The sequence below is a fragment of the Tupaia chinensis genome, unplaced genomic scaffold (assembly GCF_000334495.1).
Source record: "Tupaia chinensis unplaced genomic scaffold, TupChi_1.0 Scaffold141943_1, whole genome shotgun sequence".
In the NCBI taxonomy this organism is placed as follows: domain Eukaryota; kingdom Metazoa; phylum Chordata; class Mammalia; order Scandentia; family Tupaiidae; genus Tupaia; species Tupaia belangeri.
Window position 1 is genome coordinate 616,199 of NW_006201797.1, and position 19,293 is coordinate 635,491.

A 19,293-nucleotide genomic window follows, 5' to 3' on the forward strand; every position below is an offset into this window, starting at 1 on the left:
ACTCTTCAACATTACATGTGTTTAATCCTTTCTAAGACCTTGAAGCTTTCATTTAAGTAAGTCCCATATGCCAGTTTTCAGGCGGACACGCACATAGATAGCAAAACTTCGTTATTTTGGCACTTCCTTAGTTCAGTGATGCCTACTGGGAAAAGAGTAGTTTGCCAAGTGATAGAAAGTATAAGAAAGATTTTGAGAAGGAGCCTTGTTAGCCATCTACATATTTTTTTTTCTCTCTTATTCTCCATCCCATCAGGATCCTGGGCATGCATGTGCTTGTCTGGCATGCTTTTTCCTTTCTCCATGAGAGTAGTACATGCATGCACCTGTGAGAATGAAGGTGAGAGACCATGGTGGAGGGATCCCTTCCACAGGGTCTGGTCATGCTCTGACCTCCTCCTCCTCCTAGTCTTCCAGCCCAGCAGGGGTAGGCACTCACACATGTACGCAGCATTTTCAGGCCACATGGGCTAGGGAGTCAAACCTGACACCATGTGGGATCCAGCTTTTCTTGTACAGCACAGCATACCCCATTGCACCATGGAGCTGGCCTATCACAGATTTCATTCCTACTTGCCTACAGAGGAACAGTATTTTGTTTGGGCTCCATTAAAATGTATTCGTTTATCAGTTTGAGACAACTCAGACAGCAGCGTGTTTGCCTCATTGACAGCTCAGTAGTGAAACAGATTGTAATTGCAGGCTTTACGTCTATGTAAACCTTTCTAACTATATAATAGCACACAGGAAAAAATCATCTGTGTAGCACTTGGTATGATTTTAAGAAACATTCTCAGTGATAAGCTTTGGTCATTTATTTGTAGAGAACCTTTTTCATAACTAATGATAGTGATTCATAGAAAACAAAAAAGGCAAAAGGCAATGGAGTTGTTTCTTTTTTTTTTTTTTTTCAGAAAGGGAAAATAAGGGTTTGACTCACCTGCATTTAAAAAGAAAAAGCAAGGAATACAGCATGGCATTTAAAGAAAATAATGCCAGTTGTCTTTTATGTTTATTTATGGCAACTTTTAGAAAGATAATGATGTAGAAAATAGATGGAGGAAAAAGGAATGTCAATTTGTTTTTCCCGTATACCTGTTAATCTTCTTTATGTGTATTAGTTAAACATATGTTTACATATGTACTTAATTTACATATTTAATATCAAATGGAACAAGATTTTTTTCATGAATCAAAACATTTAAAAATATTTCTGAGGACCAGCAGTTGGCATAATGGCTATGTTGCTGGGCTCCCATGTAGTCGACCGCGGTACAAGTCTGGGCCTGGTGGCTTAAACTCACACCAGGCACGTGTGCGCGTGTGCCCAAGATCCCGAGAGGTGAATGGAGGACGAGGGCTTGCAGTGTGGCCATCCCCCCTGGGGGGGAGTGATTTCTTGCTTTCTATCTCTTTGTCTCTCTCTCTCTTTCTGGTGCATGCACATGCCCTATAGCAAAAGCCTCTCCAAAAATAATAAATAAATAAAAATAGTTCTGGTAAGCATATGATATTTGTGGTTAAAATGGTACATGGTAGAATTGTTAAGCAGAAATGTGATACAAAATTATAGTTTAAAGAGGATCAGAAATTATAGCCTTTATCTTCCTATGCAGTAAATCAGCACAAAGTACTCGATTATTTTCAAATCTAGAGGGCACTGGAGGAAGTTATTTTCTACCTCAGCAATTCCTGAACTCTGTTTTTTATGTCTCCTAAGATCATAAAGATGCCCTTATTTCAAAAAAACTATTTCTATGATTAAGTAATTTGAGAAACACCCTGTGCTTTTCCTCCTATTAGAGATTCACACTGCAAATTAAAAAGCCTATAATAGGGATCAGTATATAGCATAGTGGTTACATCACTGGACTCCCATATAGTCGGCCATAGTTCAAGTCCTGAACCCAGTGGCTTAAAATTCATACCGGCTCGTGTGTGTGCATGCCCAGAATCCTGAGAGGAGACTGGAGAAGAAGGGATTGTGCGTGGCCATCCCCTCTGGGGGGTGATTTCTCGCTTTCTCTACTCTCCAGCGAGTACATGCACTCTATAGCAAAAATCTCTAAAAAGAAAAAAATACCTTCAATAAAGGAATGGACGATCTTCATTTACTAAACAAATCCTTAGTGATTACTATGCGCTAGGCTCCGTTTTAGGCCCCAGTAATACCATAGTCCATACCCCCCACTCCCACTGGAGCTTATGTCCTAGGTAACAAATGAATAAATATATACATTTTCATGTAGTCATTTAGTGCTATAAAGAAAACTACCATAGGGAAAAGAGGCAAAGTGAGTGCCATAGTTAAACATAGTAATGGTGAAGCTGCCATAATTAAACATAAGTTAAGTGCTCTTGGAAGAAATGACGTGAGCATAGCCATGTGGATATCGGGGTAAGTGCAAAGGCCCTGAGGCACAATGCATGGCATGTTAGAGGAGCATGAGGGAAGTCTGGGGCCAAGAGAGGGGAGGAGCAGGCAGGAAGACCTGAGGGAGGGCGATAACCCAGGGCCAGTCTTGTAAAGCACCTGGAAAACATACATTTTATTCTAAGAGAGAGAAGATTAATTAGAGACTTTTGGTCAGATTTACCTTTTAAAAGTATTGCTCTAGCAGCCCCCTGAAAAAACAGGATTACGTAGGAGGCAAGACTGGCACTCAGACGTCCACATGCGAGTTGATGGGCGGCTTGGACAGGGATGATGATGGTGAAGGGAATGCAGAGGTGTCGGAGCATAATTTGAAAGAAGAGCCTATCCGCTGATAGATTGATCTGGGGTACAAGGGGAAAAGAAGCCAAATCTGTGGGTGAAATCAAGGGTTTGGTTCTGGACATGTTAAACTCAAGATGTTTCTGGATGTCCGGGTGGAGAGGTTGACGAAACACTGAGAGGGTTAAGTTCCTGAGAGAGATGTGGGCTGTGGGTATAACCCGATTTTCAGTGTGTGGGTGATTCTGACAGCCCAATGGATTCACCTAGTATTTTCTAAGAGTCTTATATAAAGCATTCTGCTACCTACCTTAAGGTGTTCCAATATAGAGGGGGGAAAAAAAGTGCTGTCTTCCAGAAGAGGAAGGCAACAAAGATAAGAAAGTATATACTTTAATTGAGAATATAAATTTGTGTCAGACACTTGCCAGCAATGGTTTAATACTTGCAGTGTAATAGTTATATGCAGTGAGAACTATTGCCTCTGTGGAAAAAAGCACACTTCAGTTACATGCCTCACGTCCCAAATTATTTGGTAGCGTGTCAAGGTTCCACCAACATCGGTCTGACATTGAACCTATTACAATCTTGCCTAACAAACTCCTAGTCTACAGGACCAGCAGATGGCGTCATGGTTACATCACCAGACTCCTGCGTGGTCAGCCACAGTTTGTGTCCCAGACCTGGCGGCTTAAAACTCCCGAGTGTGTGTGCATGTGTGCTCAAAATCCTAAGAGGAGAATGGAGGAGAAGGGATTGTGGCGTGACCGTCCCCCCCCTCCCCGGGGAGTAATTTCTCTCTTTCCGTCTCTTTGTCTTTGTCTCTTTGCGAGTGCATGGGCCCTATAGCAAAAAAATCTCTCTAAAAAAGAAAAAAGTAACTCCTAGTCTAGCAAAAGATTCAGACATGTATAGAAAGCAGAAGACCAAAATGATCACATTAACTGAGATGGAGGCAGTCTGAGAAAACACAGGGACAGTGAAATCACTTGAATACTTGGGAAATGCTTGGAGAGTACAAAATGTCATCATTTCCATTTTCTAAATGAAAACACTGGGGAGAAGGGGGGTGGGAGTGTGCGCACACAGGCTGCCAATCCATTTATGAAACTTAAATCCAGTGAAAAGCATTTAATTTCTAGTTGGTTTTCGCGAAGTACTTTTTAAAATGAAATGTATTCTGCGATCACATGGAAACTATATCTCTATTTGTGGAGAAATGGAAATGCTTTTCTTTCTAGTTAATTGGAATGTGTCACAATACACCTTTGTTTTTTAATTCATCTGTTTAAGAACATGGTTAACAGTGGAAATACTCTTGCTGGTTCTAAATGGGGGTCACTTTGTTTATTTAACAGTTGTGTACTCAAGTAGCTCACACCGTCTTCAAGCCAAGTTGAAACGAGAGAACATGAAAACAAGCTGTGGCTTTGCTGCTAAGGGCCTGGCTGCCTCGGGCCATGTGACCTGCAGAGGTAGCCTCTGCGTTGTGACCTCAGCTCTAAGATCACCCCAGGTCTCTCTTACGTAATGAAATATATTCTGGCAAGTACACTAGAGCAGCCAGCTTTGTCTGGGTGACGGCTGCCAACTATTGTGAGCGCTCTGAAGCTGTCATAAGGATGCCGTGAGTCAGGAGAAAGTGGCATGAAATCATGGCAGGAAAGCTAGAGGTCCCGCTGTGTACCCAGCCGTACGTGCAGTGCTAGAACAACTTCCTGGTTGCATTGCTATCACACCTGTGTTCTCAACATTAAGATTTCATTTCTAGGATGGGAGTCCCTTTTGTAAGAAAGTACTTCAGGGGACCAGCAGTAGCGTAACGGCTATGTCGCTGAACTCCCATGTAGCCGACCACGGTTCAAGTCCTGGACCCGGTGGCTTAAACTCAGGGTGGGCGCATGTGTGTGCATGCCCAGGATCCCAAGAGGAGAATGGACGAGAAGGGATTGCTGTGTGGCCATCTCCCCTGAGGGTGACTTCTCGCTTTTTATCTCTCTGTCTCTCTCTGTCTTTCTGGCTAGCACACACACCCTATAGCAAAAACCTCTCCCTCCCCCCCCCAAAAAAAAAGAAAAAGAAAGTACTTCAGGTCAGTGGCAGAACAAGAACAAAAAGACCTCCCAAGAAAGCAGTGTTGAAACAGGGATCCTTGTTAACCGTCTTGCCAACAGAGAAGATAGCTTAAGAAACCATGTGTCATATACATGATTACTTTAGGAGCGAAGTCAGTCCTAGGCAGACAGGTAGCAGTAATTTTAATAATATAGTTAATTTGAGACCCAGATCTTCACCATTTTGAGGATCCTGTATAACTTAACATTTTCTTTCCTGTCTACCTTGAAAAAACGTGAGCTTAATAATGAGGCTGGTGCAAAATCTACTCATTCTTCTGAAAATACTTGTGTTGTTTCTAATTTAAGAAGGAAGAGGAGGATAATCTATCTTAGTTATTGCCATAGGGGCTTAAACATGTTTTTTTTTTCTCTAAGAATTATTTAATTTCATTTATTCATTCACTTTATTGACCAGAGAGAGACACACAGAGGGTGAGAGGGAAGGCAAGAAAGCAAGCCACCAGGTCCAGGACTCGAACTGTGATCAGCCGTGTGGGAGTGTCTAGTGCCCCAACCTCCACACCAGCTGCTGCCCCCTAAACATTTCTAATAAGAAAGTTAAAGTATTCTCACTTTGGATTTAAGATCCAGTTACAGTATCAAATCTGGGTTCATAATAGTATTTTCCCTTTATGTGTGTATGTTTGGAATGTTTCATAATAAAGTTTTTCATGTCATTTGTATTCATACTGTGTAAAAAATTAAACATTGTATATACACACACAGTACTTTAAAAAGTTTGTGGGAAAATGGATACAACTTTACTTTGGTGCCAAACTAATTTGAAAACCATTTATAGTTTTTTATAACATACATTTTTCATGAACGTCTTGGTTATCTCTTGTGTGTTGATGTCTTTTAAACATATATATATACATACACAGAGACCCAAATAAAATGTATGCTACTTCCAAGAATTAGGGCTGGCGGGTGGAATGGTGGTTAAGGCTCTGGACTCCCACATGGTATCTGCAGTTTAAGTCCCAGACCTGGTGGTCTGCTTTTTCACTTTCCTTCTCTCTCTCTCTCTCTCGTCAAATTAAAAAATAATAATAATAAATAAAATTATCATAATTCTTTAAAAACTGTGTATGTTTGAAAAAAAAAAAAAGAATTAGTCCTAAAATAAAATTGCAGAGAAGGGTTATATGGGGAAAATGTGCATGGTACAGTGTTAAATGAAAACTTGAAGCTAAAAAAATGCATGCAGTAAACATGTGTTCATACATACCCTGGTACACACACAAATGCACTAAAATGTGAACAGTACAAGTTGCAGTTTCAGGGACCAGCAGGTGGCGTGGTGGTTAAGGCACTGGTCACTCCCACATGGCCTACTGCGTTTCGAATACCAGACTCGGTGGCTTGCTTTCTCACTTTCCCTCTTTCTCTCTCCCTCTCTCTCTGTGTATCTCTCTCTGGTCAAATTAAAATAAATGAATGAATAAATAAAATTAAATAAATTATTATTAAAAAAAGAAGTTGCAGTTTCATTTATCTTTATTTTACAGATGTTCTACATTGAACATGTCACTTTTATAATCAGAAAAGTATTTTTAAATGACCATTGGTACCAGCAGATGGCGTAATGGTTATGTTGCTGGACTCCCACATGGCCAATCACAGTTCAAGTCCTGGACCCAGCAGCTTGAAACTTATACCGGACACATGTGTGTGCGTGCCCAAAATCCCGAGAGGAGAAAGGAGGAGAGGAACTGTGGTGCAGCCATCCCCCTGGGGAGCGATTTCTTGCTTTCTGTCTCTCTTGTCTCTCCAGCCAGTGCACATGCCCTATAGCAGAAAAACTCTCTTTAAAAAAAAAAAATGAATGAAGGATCATTTTGTGTGATTGAATTTTGAACAAGTAAAAGATAAAAATTCATTTACTTTGTGATTGATGTATCTACAGGGGCAATAACCATGGCCTTGCTGGAAAACCTGGTAGCAGGAAATGTGTACATCGTGAAGATATCTGCATCCAATGAGGTGGGAGAAGGACCCTTTTCAAATTCTGTGGAGCTGGCAGTGCTGCCAAAGGACACTTCTGAGTCAAACCAGAGGCCCAAGCGGTTAGATTCTGCAGATACCAAAGGTCTGTACGCAGCCCCGGTCACTGTGATTTTTCTTAAGGGGAAAAGAGTATGCACTGTTTTTCCAGCTCACATACACCGCATTCCAACTCCCGTCACTGCCGTGTCAGTCACTCTACTGCACCTGGTTCCTTGGCTTCTCAGGGAGGTTCTGAGGTTTGAGACCCCACGGTTCTTCTCTGTGCTCCTAAAAGGAGGCAAAATGACCTCAGCTTTAAGTGAAATTTTTAGACCACTGTGTTTCCAATTCCTTCTTTTCCCAGCTGTGCAACCACCGTGACAGGCAAGCCGCCCCACGCTGAACCGGTGGGCGTGAGCTTCCCGGGAGGTTTCATAGAAATACACAGCAGTGGTGGTTTTGGTGTTCCGGCGAAGAAGAGCATGGTTTCCATTAAGAGTTTTTACCACAAAGAAACATACTTTCTGGAGAGAGAGTTTTTTCCGCTCCAGAAAAGTCATTGGAAACAGTGTCTGTAAAGAGCCACCCTCACTGTACCCGGTGCACCTGTCCTGTTCTGAGGGAAGCCAATGGCCCTGAGTGGTCACTGGTGCTTCTCCTTTCCCTCCCCTTGGGGGACCAGGCCTGTGAAGTGGAGAAGGGGGACAGCTTTGAATGGAGGAAATGCCATTGAACTCAGGGCAGGGGTAAGGGCTCTTAGCTCTACAGAGACTGGTCATTCTTTGCCGCGTGTGTGTGTGCGCGTGTGCACATAAGTGCAAAAGAAGGAGACAGAGAGCAAAAGAGAAGGGCAGGGCAGTCAGATCTAAGAACAGGAGAGAGGTAGCCGCAGTAGCTGTCATCTGGGGAAATGGAGAGGCCCGTCTTTGCTTCTCAGATTCTCTGATACTCGAGAGGTCTAGGGACCAGCAGCACTAGCCTCACCTGAGACCTGGTTAGACATGCAGAGTCGCAAGCCCCACACCAGACGTAGTGAATCAGAATCTGCATTTTAGTGACTCATACACAAGTTAAAGTTTGAGAAGCATTTTTCTAATGTGTGTAAATGGAAAACAAGTCTTCTACATACAGATCTGCTTTCAAAGCAGCATGAAGGTGAAAATTATTGTTGGGCCCACCAAGTAACATCTGTGAGGGTACCTTTTACTATTAGAAGCTATAACTTAATGTTCATGTTTGACATTGAACGTGGAAACACAAACCCCTGTTGAGAATCTTCGATATTGGAAGATTAAACCAGTCTCTGAAATCACTAATGAAAGGTTAACGTGTCTCCACTTAATTCAGAGGGTCAGAACTTTTTCTATGAGATGAAGAAACTTAGAGAAAAGCAAGTATCTATCTGAGAATTACGGTAAATCATTTACTTTTCTGATTGATGCTTAGTAAATGTGTTTTCTCATCTAGTTTATTCAGGTTATTACCATCTGGACCAGAAATCGATGACTGGCATCGCTGTAGGCGTTGGCATAGCCTTGACCTGCATCCTCATCTGTGTCCTCATCTTGATATACCGAAGTAAAGCCAGGTGCGTTGCCACTGCTGGCGATGTTGTAATGAAAAACATTTAAATTACAGTAACCACAGGAAACAAATTAAAATCAAATCCCTTTTAGAGTAACTTGGGATTTTTCACTTTAAAAGAAATACATTGTTACTTGAGTTCTTACAGCTATAGAAATGTGCTCTTTTTGGAGGAAGATTATTTTCTTGCCATTTAAAAAAAAAAAAATGCTGTACCAGAAGAGTGTTCTTAAATGAGGAACTTGTTTTCTCATTTCCTTAGTATTTTCAGAAACACAAAGCAAATCCTTGAAGCTTTCTTAAAAAAAAAAAAAAAAAAAGCATAGCACACTTAATCTGAGGCATCTGCTTATTGACCAGATTCCTTCCTTGTGGAGCAATGCGTTAAATGCCTGAGTCACTGAGGGCACCCCGGACGTATGGTTGGGACTCTCCAGGCAAGTAGTAAGACAAGGGTGATAACTAAGGGTTAGGTTATCTATAAACTGACAGGCAGGCTCATCTGTGGTTTGATTTTTGACTCATTTTCAGCAGTAACTTGCATTCAGTGAACTTCGCTCTTTATAACCATTTATATTTTAGCTTTCATTTTCCACTTAACTTTCTTAAGGTTATTAATAGTGATAGTAGTAGTAATAGTTCTTTTTTTTTTTTTTTTCTTGCTATAAGGTTAAGTGTGCTCACTGGAAAGAGACAGAGTCAGAAAAGGGAACATGGGTCCAGCAGTTGGCGTAATGGCTATGTCACTGGACTCCTGTGTAGTCGACCACAGTTAGAGTCCCGAACCCAGTGGCTTAAACTCACGGCAGGCACGTGTGTGTGCGTGCCCAAGATCCTGAGAGGAGAAAGGAGGAGAAGGGATTGCGGTGTGGCCATCCCCCCTGGGGAGTGATTTCTTGCTTTCTGTCTCTCTGTCTCTGGCACATGCCCTATAGCAAAAGCCTCTCAAAAAAAAAAAAAAAAAAGAAAAGAAAAGAAGAAAAGGGAACATGAGCCAGGTGCGTTGCCACTGCTGGCGATGTTGTAATGAAAAACATTTAAATTACAGTAATGCATGTGTGCATGCCCAGGGGGATGGCCTTGTCACAAGCCCTTCTCCTCTGTTCTCCTCTTGGCATTTTGGGCATGCACACATACACAAGCCTGATGTAGTTTGTTTTTTGTTTTTTGTTTTTTTTTTTTTTTGAGAGATTTTCGCTATAGGGCGCGTGCGCTCGCCAGACAGACAGCGAGAGACATAGAGACAGAAAGCGAGAAATCACCCCCCAGAGGGGATGGTCACGCCGCAATCTCTTCTCCTCCATTCTCCTCTCGGGATCTTGGGCACGCACGCACATGCGCCCGGCGTGAGTTTTAAGCCACCGGGTCCGGGACGTGAACCGCGGTCGACTACGTGGGAGTCCAGCGACATAGCCATTACGCTAACTGCTGGTTCCCAAGCCTGATGTAGTTTTGAAGACACCAGGTCCAGGACTTGAGCTGTGGAGTCAGCCATGTGGGATCTAGTGCCTTAAGCAACATGCCACCTGCTGGTCCCTCTTAAGGTTATTTTCTTTAATTAAAAAGAAAAACATCAAATACACATTGTTTTTCAGTAATCCTCATCACTTGTCTCCTTTAATTAGCATAGATTTTTCAGTTTGTGTATGACTTCCGGCGTAGAAGCACACTTGTAAACATGTCATGTTAACAGAAGAATTCATACACACACACACACACACACACACACATATATATATATATGGAACTGGCTTTTTATAGTCCATGCTTCTCACTTTAAGAATGTTTAATAAAGGGCCAGCAGGTGATACAATTAGGGCATTGGACTCCCACGTGGCTGACCCAGGTTCAAGTCCCAGACCTGTTGGCTCGCTTTCTCACTTTCCTTCTCTCTGTCTCTCTCTGGTCAAATGAAAAAATGATAATAATAAAATAAGTCTTTAAAAAAGAAGTGTTAATACAAATATGTCTACATTTGTTTAGTATAGACTATTTTAGTGATGTCTAAATATTGCAGGACTGCTCCTGTAAACTCACCATCAGTTGGCAAGTGAATTATTGTATTATTGTAACAATTTTCACAACTTGAAGGGGAACATATATAAATTTAAAAATTTTAACTTTCGTCAACTTCATAAATAAGAAACAGTAATAAATATAGTACTTTGTAACTATTATGGCCTTTAGTAAGTGTGGGAAGTCACTTGATTTAAGCAGATATTGAGGCAAAAAGAAAGAAGCATCTCAACTCATAAAAGTTACCAGTAGCGAGTTAGAGTTAAAATCCTGTACACAATTCCTAAAAAGATTTAGGGGTTTAATGGAGAAATGCATTTTGAAGAATTTCCTTGTTTACAAAGTAGTGAGTGTAGGCCTAATTTGGCACATTTTCCTATACTATTTCATTCTTAAAAGTTAGATCTCTTTTTGCCAATATTTCAGGAAATCATCGGCTTCCAAGACAGCACAGATGGGAACTCAACAGTTACCTCGTACCAGCGCCTCCTTAGCCAGTGGGAATGAAGTAGCAAAGACCCTGGAAGGAACGGTGGAAAATGAAGAGTCCTTAATGCCAGTGAGAATGCCGGACAGCTTCATCGATGCAAAGGTACTCTGGGATGAGAGATTGATTTGCTGCGTATTCTTTCATTCATCTTCCCTTTATGTGTAAATTTTATTTACCAAAAAATTATATGTTAAATGCATTATAACCATACTCTTAGTGAAATGTAAGAACAAACAAAAATTCACCTAGATCATCCCTTACACACTACCTGGAGAGAAGAAGAGAATAAAGAATGAAGGATGAAAGAGAACAAAAGGAAAGAAATAGTAGCATAAATTCAGTTAGATGAGATTATATAGAGCTAAGATGCTTTAAATAAAGAGAACCCTGCATTTACTGGCTGGACAATTTTGTTTATTAATACACTTTCTACTTTGATTGATTGTGGAACTGAATTGATCAGTAGGGATGGTCACACTGCAACTCTTTCTTTCGGAATCCTGGGTGTGCACGCACACATGTCTGGCATATGTTTTAAGCCACCAGGTCCAGGACTCAAATCACAGTCAACTGTGTGGGAGTCTAGTGACATTACCATTATGCCATCTGCTGGTCCCAGAATTCGAAACTTTTAAATAAGTATAAAAGGTGATAAAGTGTGCTGTGGTTCTGTAGTTACTGGTTTGGAAATAGACATGGCGGACAGATAGGGAAAAGCAAGGTGGGGAGGAAGACATGGAAAAAAGAAAGAGGATCTAAAATGAAAGGAGGGGGCCACCAGGTGGCATAGTGGCTAAGGGCACTGGACTCCTACATGGCTGACCACAGCTTGAGTGTCGGTCCTGGTGGCTTGCTTTCTCTCTTTCTCTCTCTCTCTCTCTCTCTCTCTCTGTTTCTCTCTCTGTTTCTCTCTCTCACTCATACTATTTACAAATTATCTATCATCTATCTATCTATCTTTAAACAATAATGAAAGGAGGCCTGGAATAAGGGAGAGAAATGAGTTTGGAGGACATCTCTTTCAAGTTCCCTTGGGTTAGCCTGAGTCCCTACTGTTAAAAGAAAAATAAACCAGCCAATTCAATATAGTTTTTTTTTCTTATAAGTAAATATACAGTAGTCCTCTTTTTTAAAAAGAATTATATTATTTAACTTTATTTACTTATTTTAATTTGGCCAGAGAGAGAGAGAGAGAAAGTGAGAAAGCAAGCCAGCAAGTCACCAGGTCTGGGACTTGAACCATGATTGGCCATGGGGCAGTCCAGCGCCCTTAACCACCATGCCATCTACTGGTCCCTCAATATAGTTTTAATAAACCAAATCTTAACACGATTTAAATCAGGCAGTTGTCTCTGGACTTCTGTACAACTCCACCAGCCTTGTGGTCAGCTCAGTATTTAAGCTCTGGAAGAGGAAGGTGACACGTACAGGGAAGTGATGTACAAAAACCAAAGTGAAGGAACGAGGTAGGGAGACAATTTGGGTTGGTTAAATTCTGAAGTTTGTCTGCATTAACGCAGTTTAAAGGTGGGATCCTGTGACTGACTGAACCTAGCTGCTGTGATTGGCTGTAACCTTAGCAACCAGCTCAAAAAAACAGCCTACCATGTACGATTTTGGCCTATCGATAGGAATCCAAGTATGGGAGAACAACGGCCATTTTAGGCCAAAGTGGTTTCATTTAACACTCCCATCTATTGGGACTTTGTTGAGCTTATAAGGACCCAGTACTTTTTTTTCCCTCTAAATGCTTTTCAAATTCTGCAAACATGCAGAAAGGCTGAAAGAATAATGCAGTAAATATACAAGTAATTGTCACGTTCTAGCCATAATTCCATATTTTTCAATGTTTCTTTTTGTTTGCTGTATCATTTGAAAATAAGTTTTGGAATCATTACATTGTACTCCAAGTGCTTCAGAGTGTGTGTGTGTGTGTGGATGTTTATATACAAGAAAAAAAAATTTATATACACACACATGCACATATATGTCAAACCTGTCATGGTTCCAAAATATATGAAATTCAAAATGCTCCAAAATCTGAAATTCTTAGAGCACCAACATGATGTCACAAGTGGAAAGATCCATACCTGACCTCATGTAATGGGTTGCAGTCAAAATGTGATTTTGATATACTTTATTATATGAAACTATTTCAGTTTTTTAATATGCAAAACTATTGTATAAAATTACCTTTAGGCTATGCCCTTAATGTGTATATGAAATACACATGGGGCCCGCCCTCGACGTGGTGGTAAAGGCAACTGGGTCTCACATGGCTGACTACACACTTCAAGTCCTGACCTGGTAGCTCGAGAAACACCGGGCTCGTGTGCATGTGTGCCCAGAATCCTGGAAGGAGGGAGACATGCAGGAGAAGGGATTGCTGCTACATGGCCATCCCTCCTAAGGGGTGCTTTCTCACTTTCTCTTTCTCTCTCTTCCTCACAAGTGTACACACCCTCTGGCCAAAAAAAAAAAAAAGATAGAAAAGAAATTCAAATGAGTTTGTGTTTAGACATGTCAAGGTAATCTCATTATGTATGTGCAAATGTTTTAAACATGAAAAATCCAAAATCTGAAAATTTTCTGGTCTCAAGACCAACAGTTGATGTAACGGTTATGTCTCTGGACTCCCATGTGGTCGACCGCTGTTCAAGTCCCGGACCTGGTGGCTTAAACTCACGCCGGGCGCGTGTGCGTGCGTGCCCAAGATCCTGAGAGGAGAATGGAGGAGAAGGGATTGCGGCGTGGCCATCCCCTCTGGGGGGTGATTTCTCGCTTTCTGTCTCTCTCTCTCTCTCTGTCTTTCTGGCAAGCACAGACACCCAATAAGAAAAAAACTCAAAAAAAACAGAAAAAAAAAATTTCTGGTCTCAAACATTTCAGATAAAGGATACCCAACCTGTATATCATTGTGATCACTACCCCAGAATGTGTCATGTGCTGCCAGGGTAAAAGAAGAAATGATGATTCCTTTTAACATTTAAAAATTGGGGGTACTACTTGTGATAAACTGAAATCTATAAATACCAAGATATTTACTTTTATCTTTTTTTCTTTCCCCAGGGAGGAACTGACCTGATCATTAATAGCTATGGCCCTATAATTAAAAATAATTCTAAGAAAAAATGGCTTTTTTTCCAAGATTCTAAGAAGATAAAAGTTGAGCAGGTAAACCCCCTAAATGAGAAAAAAAGTTGTCAACTCCTTATATATCAAGTGACAGTCAAAAAGAAAGCAAAATATAATTGCTCCTTACTTTTTATTTCTCTGGGTTTCTCAAATATGATTTTTATTAATTTGGGCGTGACCATGAGCAGCTGCGGTGACTGGTAACTAAAAGGACAAGTGGAAGAGTAATTAGAGCTATGGTTTTCACTGCGGAGAGGGGACAATGAGGAAAGGAATAGGGCAGCAGAATGCTTCCAGGTCACTGAAGAAAGGACCAACAGGTGGCACAGTGATCGAGGTGCTGGACTCCCACATGGCTGACTGTAGTTCAAGTCCCAGGCCTGGCGGCTTGAAAATCACTCCGGGCGCATGTGCACGTGTGCCCAAAATCCCAGGAGGAGAATGGAGGAAAAGGGACTATGGTGTGGCCATCCCCCGCCCTCCCCCTGAGGGAAGGTGACTTCTCACTTTCTCACTCACTGTCTGTCTCTCTTTCTGGCAAGTACACATGCCCTATGACAAAAACCTTAAAGAGAGAGAGAGAGAAGTTTATGACTCATCACTCCCCACAGGCATTTCTGACATGCTCCCGCCCCTCTGTGAATGACCATGTAGACAGTCTGTTCATGATAATGCCCCTTTTGTCTGTGTACTTCAACAGCCTCTTGTCTCACTGCGGCTTATCTTTTTTTCCCCTAGCCCCAAAGAAGATTCACTCGAGCTGTCTGCTTTTATCAGCCGGGCACTACAGTGTTAATCAGCGATGAGGACTCTCCCAGCTCCCCAGGTCAGACAGCCGCCTTCCCGAGACCCTTTGGCGTTGCAGCTGATACTGAGCATTCGGCCAACAGTGAAGGCAGCCATGAGACCGGGGATTCTGGAAGATTCTCTCATGAGTCCAATGATGAGATACACCTGTCATCAGTGATAAGTACCACACCCCCAACCTCTGATTCTTTCTCTGGCAGCAATGCAGGTAGGAATCCCACAGTGAGGAAGCATGAAGGCCCTGCAGCACCGCCCACGGTGGGGCAGACTTCCTCTTCTGTTCAGGAGCCGCCCTCTGCCATGCTGTGCTTTGATAAAAGTGATTATCCAATCTAGACAGCCACGTCCAGGTATTCTTACCTGAAAGTCTGTTCGAAGGACAATGAACAGGGAGCCAAAGCCTTTTGTGAAAATCTTTATGTCTTATTGGGTATTTCAGCTTTTTTTGAATGTGTTTTTTTAAACTCACGTAATTTGAATGTTTCATTGTCAGCAATGTGAAAGGACAGTCAAGATATTTGACTGAACTGTAAAATACATCACTGGAGCAAAGGGAAGACTTTGGAAAGCGCCTTTGCTGACTATCTACCTCAGTTTGCCAGATGGCAAGCTCCGAAGACAACTTTGTTACCTCGTGTTGCTATAGTTTATCTCAGCTGTGTAACCAACGATACTTCCTATAGTATTTTGTTTTCATTGCTGTATGTGTAATATGTGTGATCCAAGGAGTCATATAGGTAGAAGAGTAAGAATGTTTATCTGAAGCTCTGATTTTTTTTAAAAAACTATAACATCTATGTGGTTTGGATAGTTTAACACCTCTGGCTGTGAGGAGTGTGAAACCACTAAGAGAAAACAGTGTGCTGTTTATTTTAATGAATGACCAAAACGAGTACATCTCCTCTGAGAACAGAACAATTCAGTAACATATAGGGAATAATGGTACTTCAAAGGTCTTGACGTTTGGGGCATTCGGGTCTGAGTGCTTGCCCGGCTCAATCCCACACTCCCCTGCCTAGCACTGTGCCTTGTCCACCTTCCCCCCTGCCTGACAGTTGGCCAAAGCCTGCACTGTCTAGTTCGCAAAGCATCCTCAACTGTTCCAGAATTAGTTGCAAAACCCCATGCAGAAAATGGATTTTTGTTTTTGAAGTTTTTTTCCTTAAGGCATGTGCGCTCACAAAAGAGAGAGAGAGAGAGAGAGAGGGAAAGTGAGAAATCACCCCCCAGGGGTATGGCCACGCCGCAGTCCCTTCTCCATTCTCCATTCTCCTCTTGGGATAAAAAGACCTGCATGCACACGTGCCAAGTGTGATTTTCAAACTGCCAGGTCCAGGACTTGAATTGCCTACAGCCATGTGGGAGTCCAGCACCTTAACCACTACACCGCCTGCTGGCCCTGAAAATACGTATTTAAAGAGAACAGGTTAGGATTTTTTTTCTTCTTCTTAAAATCCAAGTTTGACTTAAACAGGTCAAGAAATCTCATCAGATTTTAAGAGTGAAGAAAATGCAGCTGTAGACAGTAAAATGAATTTGAGGGATATGTTAACAGTGCCTTCCAGTGTATATGATGAAATTCTTTGCCTTATTATACCTTTTCAGTATTCATGAAGTTGTTTAGGACGGGAGTACAAGAAGTTGCCTTAAAAAGTTCCCTGGATTTTAGTAGAAACTGTTTTACCAACACCTTTTTTTTTTTTTTTTCCTAAGCTTCCCAACACCTTTTTTTCCTAAGTGCATGTTTTGTTTAGGTTCAGACCTCCACCACCTACTTGTGTTTTCTTGAGTTCTTAAGAGAATTTGGTACTGTTTATTTCATCTTTCTTCAGTGTCAAAGCTGTGAATGAGGAATGCTAACTCCAAGAGTGAGTTAATCCTCTGGCTGGTTTGAAATCAGCAAATTGTTTACTCAGCCACATTGAATAGCATCTTCTCCCTGAGACAGTTCCCTGGGTGCCCAGCGGTGGAAAGGATAAAGGATTAAATGCATGGTGTGTGTGTGTGTGGGGGGGAGGGATGTCCTGTATCCTTTTAAAAGTATCTTTTTGAATATTCTAGAAATGACATTTGTAGTCTCATTTAAAAAAGATTCTTAATGGGTCTCCTCTTGAAACCTTTTGTTTTCAGAGATACCAGAGTCATGTTAACTGGTGTTCTCAAATCAAAAGAATATTGCTGGATGATGGTCGCAGTGTCATCTCCTAGCCTAGTGACTGATGACGTTTTTTTTTTTTTTTTTCTAAATTGTCTTTTTAATCTGTTTTTGTGTGTGTGTGTGTGTCAAATTAGATGTATTCAGAAGCAGACCAAGATTAAGCGCAGGCCACCAGTTCTGAACTAAATGCAAAATCTCTCATTTACTTATCTAAAGATAGACTTCATGGCAGAAGAAACCAGCCAACAAAAAGCAGAGCTTTCGGTGAACAGTCTGCAGCAGCCAACAAAAAGCAGAGCTTTCGGTGAACAGTCTGCGGCAAGGAAGAATGCTGCTGCTCCTGCCTTTATAGCTCCTGTTTATACTACCTCCTAGAAAGTTATTCTAGTGTTATTTTTTTTTCCTGTGCTCAGGGAACCTTTTGTTACTTTTGAGCTGCCTCATGGAAGCATGGGCACGTTGACAGGGTATGGAGTTTTTTTGGTTTGTAAGTAGAAGTATTTGGGGCCACCTTTTCTCGGTATCTGAAATGAAAGAGTACAACAGGATCACTTTGTTTTTTTAAAGTTTCATTGAAAGGCGAACAAATGTAAAGCCAAAACATCATCCATCATGGTTATAGAAACTATATCTAGGACTATATGAAATTGAATAGCTCTAAATGCCTAAAAAGATGTCCCGAAGTCCTTGAGGAAAATCCTTTGGTTGGTTGGTTTTCGATGAATAGGGCCCATAGTTATTATAGATCTTTAGGCTGTTAACTATTTGCTAATTATTTACCAGTACATTTTTTAACCTTTTTGTCTTGTTTTTATACAGACTTTTCATAATACTCTTACCAAAGAAATTTCAGTAGAAAGTGAAATTTTGATTATAATTCCCCCCACATGGAATTAACTAGAAACAACTATAGGTATAAAGCTTATGTAATAGTTACTAACTCAGCACGATAGGGTTTATATGGATTGTTGTAGATAAATAGACTAGTAATGTTAACTACCTTACTGTTACCAGAGCATTTAAAATAAGTTATACTTTCTTTACCAGAAGATAGTTCCAAAGAATTTCAATTACAGATTTTTTCCTTCAGCAAGTAAATCTTCAATTACACAGTATTAAAGTATTTTTTAAATTATTGAAACTACTTGTTGGGGAGAAAAAAAAAACCTTTTTGCAAAAAAAAAATATTTTGGTCTCATTAAATAAGATATGTAGTGTACAGCAAAATATCAGCCAAAGCAAGCTTCTTTGAAGTCTTAGTATGAAATGGTAACTAAATTTGGAGGGTTCTCTCTCATTTTTAGTGGTGATGTTATTTCAGAGTATTTCACTCCAAAGGGGCTAATATGCAAATGGTAACTTCTTTTCTTTTCCAAAGATTTATTTGCTGTAAGTACTGATACATGCATGCCATTTTTATGCCAAATATTACAAGATACTGCTCATCAGTATTTTCATACCAAAGACCATTAAAATATATGTTAGTCTGTAAGTAAAGATGAGCAGATTTGAAATACTTTTATTTAGAAGCCAATAGAGAATCTAGCTTTAGTAGCAAAAGATATCAAAGGGCTAAGTTTACATGATTAAAAGCAATACATTTATATTGGTATTTATCAGTGTTTTTATTCAAGTCCTTTTTTTTATCAGCAAATTTAAAAGAAAAAAAACCAAAGATATTTAAGGTTACCTCGCATATAGACAAATTTAGTTGTACATTAAACTGTTGTTTCTTGTTTTTGTTAACCAAACATGTCTCTCCAGAACCCATCTTTATACAAATAGCCTACATAGGGACTTTGCGTTAAATCTGCTGATTCAGCCACAGCATGTTTTTGCCAAATGATATGATACTTTCCTAAGCACCTTGAGTGTGAGATGTCAACAGAAACATCAGCAGGTTTTTCCATGGCGGAGTATTGGGGTAACCCTTAAATTAGCCTGCACAGTCCTCTGCCTGCCTAAAACACTAACTGGCTCATTCAGGCGGCTTGAGAAAAGTCGCTTAATGATAGCGATGTCCTTATCTCTGAGGATCTACTAGGCAAACAGATCATGTCACTGTTTAAGTGAGCTGTGCTTTCATACATATGCTCTCCAAAGCTGAACTGAAATTTACAGGTGGTAAATGGCAATGGGTGCAGGAAAAATATTTTATGCAGAATTTGGAGTGGTATATTTTGATTAGCCTAGATGTACAGCATGACTTTACCCTCTAAGTGACTTCAGCATACCAGCTTTGCCATACCAAGGAAATTAGATCCTCAGTGGAATGCTGCAC

At 40.8% G+C, this 19,293-nt stretch overlaps 1 protein-coding gene across 1 annotated transcript in view; it reads left to right on the forward strand.

Annotated features, from left to right (window-relative positions):
* The window catches only part of PRTG (protogenin), a 154,595-nt gene extending 139,405 nt beyond the window's left edge, over positions 1–15,190 (forward strand). Inside the window, exons 16-20 of the mRNA XM_006163294.1 lie at positions 6,743–6,925; positions 8,290–8,410; positions 10,849–11,014; positions 13,982–14,086; positions 14,786–15,190. Coding sequence (XP_006163356.1) covers positions 6,743–6,925; positions 8,290–8,410; positions 10,849–11,014; positions 13,982–14,086; positions 14,786–15,190 — 980 coding nt within the window. The remainder of the gene's footprint in view (positions 1–6,742; positions 6,926–8,289; positions 8,411–10,848; positions 11,015–13,981; positions 14,087–14,785) is intronic.
* The last annotated feature ends 4,103 nt before the right edge of the window (positions 15,191–19,293 follow it).